Source organism: Colobus angolensis, unplaced genomic scaffold (assembly GCF_000951035.1).
Source record: "Colobus angolensis palliatus isolate OR3802 unplaced genomic scaffold, Cang.pa_1.0 Scaffold5, whole genome shotgun sequence".
Taxonomy (NCBI): Eukaryota; Metazoa; Chordata; class Mammalia; order Primates; family Cercopithecidae; genus Colobus; species Colobus angolensis.
The window spans coordinates 10818550-10827325 of record NW_012118487.1 but is presented as its reverse complement, the minus strand read 5'-3'; the positions used below and the strand labels follow the sequence as shown (position 1 = coordinate 10827325).

At 38.5% G+C, this 8776-nt stretch overlaps 1 protein-coding gene across 1 annotated transcript in view; it reads right to left on the bottom strand.

The window, feature by feature from the left end:
* Nucleotides 1–8442, bottom strand: part of VEGFC (vascular endothelial growth factor C) — a 151201-nt gene extending 142759 nt beyond the window's left edge. The window contains exon 1 of the mRNA XM_011959794.1: nt 8343–8442. Within this exon, the coding sequence (XP_011815184.1) occupies nt 8343–8442 (100 nt within the window). The remainder of the gene's footprint in view (nt 1–8342) is intronic.
* Between the last annotated feature and the right edge of the window lie 334 nt (nt 8443–8776).

The window sequence follows — 8776 nt, the reverse complement described above, 5'->3', positions numbered from 1 at the left end:
AGGCTGGAATGCAGTGACGCAATCTTGGCTCACTGCAACCTCTGCCTCCCGGGTTCAAGCGATTCTCCTGCCTCAGCCTCCCGAGCCGCTGGGATTACAGGTGCCAGCCACCATGCCCACCTAATTTTTTTGTATTTTTAGTAGAGATGGGGTTTCATCATGTTCGCCAGGCTATTCTTGAACTCCTGACCTCAGATAATCTGCCGGCCTCAGCCTCCCAAAGTGCTGGGACTCCAGGCGTGAGCCACCATGCCTGGCCCAGAAGGTTTTTCAATTGAAACAAGTAGTCTCACTCATTTATTTTCCCTTTTGTTGCCTGTGCTTTTGGTGTCATATCTAAAAAATCATTGCCAAGACCATTGTCATGGAGGTTTTCCCTACATTTTCTTTTAAGAATTTAACAGTTTCAGAGCTTACGTTTAAGTCTCTAATCCATTTCAAGTTAAATTTTACATATGATTCAAGATAAGGGTCCAGTTTTATTCTTTTGCATGTGGATATCCAGTTTTCCCAAAACCATTTGTTGAAAACACTTTCTTTCCTTTCGCGATGTGTAGTCTTGGCTCTCTTGTCAAAGATGTGTTGACCTTACATGTATGGGTTTATTTCTGGATACCCTATTCGGTTCCATTGGTCAATGTATCTGCCTTTATGCCAGCAGATATTTGATTACAATTTTGTAAAAAAAAAACTAAAATTTCCCCTTGGACTGAATAAACCCTATCATGTAGTATGTTATTTTTAAAGAATTATAGCAGGAATTTTTCTTTAGGCTCATTATAAGGAAAAGATATAGTTTGCTAAACTAACTGGTTTATTCTTATCTTATGGTCTGTGAATATTTCATCAGATTGTGTTTCTGTTTTTTCTCTGACTGCTGTGAAGCTCATTGGCAAATATTTGGCCTACCTCTAGCAATGATGAAATGAATTAAATATTATTCACCAGGATTTTCCTTAGCTTCCTCTTGTTTCACAACTATTCTTATTATCATTTTCTGGCCTCTTGTCTTCCTTGGCCTGCTCTTAAACCTATGCTATGTATCACTTTAGATTTTCAGTGTGCTTTGTTACAGTGTCTGTAAAGATTGTCACCACAAAGAAAAAGGTGACTACTTCAATGAAAAAATTCCATGAAATTATTTTTGGACACCATATTTTTGTTTTTAATAGAGAAAAGTACATGTAAAGAAAAAATGAGTTTGTGTGATTAAAAAGAGAGCACTGTTTTATTCTTTGTGAATATGAGCCATGACTAATGGTTAAGAGAATTATTTTAAAACACTAGATGTATTGGAGGTCACAGCTTAAAATTGGCTGACGTCCTAAATCTCTGATACATTAATTTTATTATATCACTTTACATTGCAGGCTGTATGTTTAGTAATATGGATTATTTAAAATTTTAACTTTTTAAATTTTTATGTTAATATGTAAAATTACCTATAACATGACCTGTGACCCAACTTGACGTCCTCCTTCCAGGTAAGACAGTATCTGCATGAGAACATATTCAGGGAAGTAAGGGACAGGGAACTGGGGTCAGTAGAGTAGTGTCAGTTATAGTTTCACTGTCCAACTGTGTAATCCCATGCAACTGTGTAATCCCACGCCAATCCATGCTCAGAATCAGGAAAGAAGTGGGAACAAAGTGTATCCGCAGTATTTTGTCCTAGCTAGCACCCACGTACTTTTTTTGTTTGTTTGTTTTGTTTTGTTTTTGAGATGGAGTTTTGCTCTTGTTCCCCAGGCTGGAGTGCAATGGCCCAATCTCAGGTCGCGGCAACCTCCCCATCCTGGGTTCAAGCAATTCTTCTGCCTCAGCCTCCAGAGTAGCTGGGATTACAGGCATGTGCCACCATGCCCGGCTTATTTTGTATTTTTAATAGAGACGGGGTTTCTCTATGTTGGCCAGACTGGCCTCAAACTCCCAACCTCAGGTGATCCACCCGCCTCGGCCTCCCAAAGTGCTGGGATTACAGGCGTGAGCCACCATGCCCAGCCTCACTCATGTACTTTCAAGAACTATTTTTGTTACTATATCATACGGCTACATATCAAAACTATAAAAATGAATAGCTCTGGGGTTTGTATGTACCAGTGCTCAGTAGGAAGAAAGAACAAAGAGTGATTATCTAGAATCATTTAAACTTCTAGACCAGCCCTGTCCATAGAAACATAATGTAAGCCACAGACATGAGCCACAGAGGAAATTTTAAATGTTCTAGTAGCCATCTTAAAGAAGAATAAAAAACAGCAGGTGAAATTAATTTTAACAGTGTATTTCATTTTATCCAATAGATCCAAAATATTTTCATTTTAACCTGAAATCAATATAAAATTATTAATTGAATACTTATTTTGAAGTCTTTTAAATTGCACTAAGTCTTGCATATCTGGTATATGTTTTTAGTTACAGCCCATCTCAATTCAGACTTGCTACTTTCAAGTATTCAATAGTCACGTGAAGCTGGTGGCCACTGCAGTGCACAGCACAGTTCTAAACCATTATTCTCCCTCCCTTACAGTACAGGCCACACTATCTAGCCATATTTCTTTTTCTCACTAACCTATACTGTTTCTTAAGGAAGTCCACACTAATTGATCCCTTTGCATACCCAATTAATTGATAACGGTGCATACTCAATTCACTATTTCGCCTTTAACTCTGCATTAGCTACATCATTTAAATGTTTATGTGGATAAGCAACTCACATTTTGACTTTCAGTTCCCTGGACTCTTCAAATCAAATGCATCTCCTCTCTCTTCAGCTTTAATCATTCCATCTCAAGACCAGACTATGGACTTTGCATTCGAATGCATCCATTACGCCTCTCAATGCTTATGTTTTTGATATGGTTCACTCAGACTACAACCTCCCACACTTTCACCTTCAATGTGGCCAGTCTCTCATCTTCAGTCTTTGAGCTACATTGAGGGTACAGCCCCTCTAATCCTTTGTCTTCTCCCTCTAGACCCTTTCTTCTTCCTAGTCACATTTATGTACTAAGCATGGATGGCAGAAGTCCACAGAGCCTGGTCTGAGGATGGTCTAAGGAACAGATGTCAGCAGAGCTAAAAATCACCTCTAGGATATGATGTTACCTTAGATCAGGGCCTTTGCGGTGTTCTTTGTGTTTCCTGTTACAGTAGGCCCACGATAGACCTGTTCCACGCCATTTCATTTCAAAGATGCTCGGACATATGTGCATGCTAGGAGCGGCTCAGCTTGGCTCCAAGCTTTGGCATAGATACATGCCTCTGTTGACCCTTCCAGGGTGATTCCATCAGCCTCCATGGCTTTAACTAGCATGTACCCTGCTAGCTCCAGTACCGGCATTTCCAGTCCTGTCCTTAGCTTGCATATTTCTTGTCTCTTTCTTGATTTCTGCAGTTGTTATTGTCTTCTCCCTGCTCTTCTCCTCACATTGTCTCCCTTTTTTAATGTCTTTACTATCAAGTTCAACAAATAGAAAACTGGGAGCTATCCCCTCCCAGTTTTATGTCGTCATTCCGTGTATTTAAGCAATCACATTCTGGTACTTCTACAGAAATCTCTCTTGAATTTCTCTCCTGTTCTCTCTATTCACAATCAGCATCCTAGTTCAGGCCCTACCCTTTATACTATTACAAATAGCATCAGTATTGGTCATCCTGAGTCCAGGTTGCAAACCAGTTGCCACAGTGCTATTAACATACTCTTGTAAATTGTAAAGCTGATTATCTTATCCTTACGCTTAGAATATTTTATCCACTTTCTATTGATGATATCAGAGACTTTCACATGCATCATTTTAGAGCAGAATGATTTTTAGAAATGAAATTAGCAGTAAGTTTCAATATACAAAATAAAACAAATGTAGCAGAGAGCCTCACCAGAAATTAAATTTGTGAGAATAGCCCCTTGATCCATTTTTAAGATAGACCATGCCAGAAAATGTCTATGACCAACTAAAAGCATCCCATTGATGCTTTAGAGAAAAGGGGAGAGTTAGGGACTCTGGAATCCTCAGAGGGATAAGTGCAAGGTACATGGACCTATTTTTCCTGAAGGTAATGTGTGTTTTTACACCTTTTATACTTCAGCGGTTTAAATGGAAACTATGATTCTCTCCTAAATTGACTGCTGGGAACGGGAGGGGACTGTGTATCCTGGATCCTTGAGGGGCAATCCTGCCCCACCCTCATGAAGTCAGCTGCTTCTCTGGCAAGGGTTGTGAACCGTTTTTCTGTAATGACAAACTATTTATTTTTAGTTTTTCAACTCTCTTTTAGTAAACATTGAAATTATTTTATCTTCTCATACTATGAGATTATTTCAAGTTTTGCTTACTCCTTCCAAAGATTTTGAGAAACAGCTATTTTTAGTTTATATAGAGAAGAAAAGTCATAGATTCTTAAAAATTTATATGTTCTATCTGCCAGCATAATCTTTCAAAGTTTTTTGTCTGTATGGATTGATTTTGTTTTTGCTGACTGAACTATCAAAATGGCCCCAACAATTGTGAAAGTATACAAAATTCAATTTAGAATGCATTACATTTACAGAACTATTTCCAGAAAAACAGAAAATGTCACAATAAAAAGTATTTTCAGATGAAAAAGGTGGAATTTAAATATATATCCTCAAATAGATAAAATTTAAAGAAAACATTTTCTATATATGATTACAAAATTGGGCCAAAGAGATAGATTTTTTTACAGGTTTACATTTATATTGGAAATTCATGCAAATTTTCTAAATAGAGTTCATGACTTTTCACTGGCATTTTCAATTATGGTTACTATGTTTAAGGAAAATGAAAGTGTATGAATGTAGAAAGAGTATGAATATAGACATAATTTCATTTCTTCTGGAAAGTTCCTGACAAAATTGAGGTGGAAGGAGAGCAGGAGTAGCCTTTCTGAAAGGAATATTTGCTATCCACCTGGTATTTCATTTTAAAAACTTAAAATAAGATCACTTTATTTAAAGTTATTGCTGCTGATGATGCTGCTGTTGTTGTTGTTGTTGTTGTTGTTGTTGTTGTTATAGCTGTAATCAGTCAGCCCAAAGCAAGAAATTTTGCAAGTTGACAAAGGTTGCGATTTCCTCACTCCAGCTACTTCCTGGTGTACAGAACAACTCAAGATTTGCTGGGAAAAAGGTGGGAAACATTGCAAAAAAGCATGGAAATTATCTCCCTGTGAAAGAAAAGATCAAGATCCCATTTCCTCTTCCTTCTGAGGTAATACCAATAGAGATGAGTAAGCAGGAAAGTTTAAGATTTTCTCTTGGGGCATCTCACCCTGATACAGAGCTGAAGCTGGCAACCAGGCACGATGCCAAAGCCTAGGTTGTTGTGGCAAAGGGCTGCTTGTGGGATCAATGTTCCTGAAGACAGAAATCTCTCTGTGTTCAATCTCTAATCCACTCGCCCAGTGCTTTGTGCTTAACAGGCATGCACACATAATTTTTTTTTAGCGTGAAAGTAGGAATTCAGGTATCTAAAAGTATAGAATGACTATCGCTGATGTAACACTGGAAAAGGAGGATCAAGGAGATTTGCTTACCTTTCCCTTCTCCCAGGGTTACCTTCAATAGGCCTTGCTAGATCAGTAGTAAGATAATGAGACTTGCAGAGCAGTGAGCAGGAACCACATGCAACATTCTTTGCGTACAATGGTGATTCTTGCTCCAGATCTTCCTGCCTGTGATATTTAGAACCAGTACTGCTTGCACATCAAGTTTCCATGGCATTGATATTTTCAGGACATTCCTCTGATGCATCCATGCTGTTGGTAGTGGTATGTAAAGCTGGACTTCTTATTGGTCAGGCTTGGAGTCTCCAGCTTGGCAACACCTGTTCAAAAATAAGCAACCAGCATCTCATGACACTGTGCTGTCCTCCAGCATCAAGATGGTGCTCCTGAATTCTGACATTACCTCTATTTTAGGAGCAGAAATGCCTGAATTATATGATCAACATTCCCAAGTAAATGGGATTATCCCAGGACACGTAGGTTCACATTAATGTAATTAGTAAAAGAACTGTGATTTTTTTGGCCTCTCAAGCTGGTAAAGCAGGAAATCAAAACTCTGTTCATACTCTTATAATGTGAGTTTCATTATTGCATGAGACCATGCTGTTTATTATGAATTTATCCAAGGAGAGAAAACATACTTGACACAATAGAACATGCTAAAGAAATATACCAACTTTCTCACTTACCTGGGCACATTAAATCCAACTTGCAAACTTGAGAAATATAATAATAATAAAATCTATATGAGGTTTAAGAACAGGTTTATCTGTGATTAGAAAATGACAGAAAATTCAGAAAATTAATTTACCTCTCAGTATTCCTTTAATATCCAATTAATTTAAAATTTTATATTCTGTGCTAGGAAGCTAGTTTGTACTTGTGGAATATACTATATAATCCATAAATAGCCATTCAAAAGATTGGGCATTCAAAAAGATTGGGCATTGAGTTTGCTATTGATTTTTCATATTGACTTTAAATAAATATTCTAAAATAAGATATGAGGGTCTTATCCCAAGAAAATGAATTTTAAACAAAAGCGTCAACTATGCCTTGTCTTCAAGAGAAAACCACTGGATTGCAAAAGTAGATATAGTTTTAATATTGGCCCTTCATTCTTCCTATAACTGTTTGGAAACACAGTGTACCTGCCATCAGTATCCATGCTATGTGATAAATCAAGCAGCAAAATATGTGAATGTGATGTGTCTGTCTTTTAAATGACTATTCTATTTTCCACATTTCTGTACACAGAGGAAGTAGATAAAATGCCACCTGTACCTAATCATGAGGATGTATTTTATCAAATACTTCTAGGGTAGAATCTAGGGCATTTTCTGCTGAGCTGCTATCAAGCTGTGTTAGGGTGCTGGATCTACCAATTACGTTTATGTTAGGTTATTTACGAGGGTAGCAATATAATAAAACAGCGAGACAAGGAAAGAGAAGAAATCTCTGTTGCCTTTGCTCCTTGAGTTAGTAAAGGCAAAGAAAAAGTGAAATTCTTGATAGTTGTCTGCAAGTGAAACATTTCAGCTCAATTTTCTTTCCCAAAGATCAAGTAAAGAAGGCTAATCTTGTTTTCTAGACACTTAACTCTTTTTCTCAGGCATCTTTAGTCCTTATTTTGCCTGAGAGCCTCTTAAAGTGAATATTGTATTTTAAAGTGACTCTTTAGTAATACGAACACAATAGTCCCGAATACATCAGTGTCACAGTAATCGTGTTCAGAAGTTCACACAAGCTGAATATCACAAAGCTGAAAGCCTTTCTTCCCAGTGGCGTGAATACTCACAAGGCATACCATTTTAGTGGCAAATTCACTGCTATTTCATCTACAGAAGTGATCACAACTGCGATACATGGGAATATGAAAAGATGCATCAAAAGTAAAAATGGGCGTGGTAGCTCACACCTGTAATCCCAGCACTTTGGGAGGCCGAGATGGGTGGATCACTTGAGGTCAGGAGTTCGAGACCAGCCTGGCCAGCATGGTGAAACCCATCTCCACTAAAAATACAAAAATTAGCTAGGCATGGTTGCGGACGCCTGTAATCCCAGCTACCCGGGAGGCAGAGGCAGGAGAATCACTTGAACCCGGGAGGTGGATGTTGCAGTGAGTCGAGATCACGCCACTGCACTCCAGCCTGGGTGACAGAGCGAGACTCCATCTCTAAAAAAGTAAAAAATAAAAAAACAGAAAACATAGCCTTTTCTTAACATTTATCAACATTAGTATTATTCTATGAAAATTTAGATTTGGCTTACTTTGCTTATCAGATGAGTATGATAGCCATTTCACTATCGATGTGTAGGATTTTAGATTCTAGGTTAGTAGCCCCTGATTCCTAAGTGGCAGAGATGTGCCACCAGACCTCTTAAAAGTCAGTAAACAAGAGAAAGCCATTTCCTCCTGTAAAGCATGTGTCTCTCTACACAACATAGACGAAGAGCCTGTTCAATGCTATTATAAAAGATAATTGCCTTCTTGACTTAAAGTTGAATGATAAAGTGAAATAATTCATTTGAAAGATTATTAGGACCTCTTTTATCAAAGATAAAAGGCTTTGGATTATGCATACCTAAATTTGAATTCGACCTCTGCTTCTGGATTGATTTTGTGGCTTTAGGAATATTTGTTTCCCTTCTTTAGAAAGTAGACTCAGGGGAGAGACCAAACTTTGAGGCCATTTAAATGACTACCTGTAAAATTCCTTCACACTGCAGTCAACGTGCTTCTTACAAATGAAAATGAGATTGGCATTCACCTTAAAACACATCAGTCAGTTTCCATCACACTTAGAACAGTGCCTTACCACTTTCCCTGATCCCAAAAGCCTGCTGTGATCTGACCCGCTGCCATTCAAACTCCTCGTCCACCATGGGTGACAATGCTCCAGGCTTCACCTCCCTCATCTCCACCATTCCTCAGCCCCTCATGACGTGGGCCTGCCATGGGCTGTGTGTGGAGTACTCTCAATGCGGCCCTGCAGCCAGACACCTTCCTGCATTGCACCTCGCTGCTTCTCCTTGAGGCCTGGCCACCATGCTTAAATCAGGCTTGGACAGCCCCATGGCTGTAGAATAGAGTATGTTTCATGTGCAATTCCAGTAATGAGTTTATCATGTATTGTCAGTCTGTCCCCACTACATTGTAAGCAGCATGACAGCAGGGACTTTTTTTTTTTTTTGGACTGGCATATATCCAGTGCCTTGTCTTATCTGATGCAGGGTTGGTCCTAAATAAAGG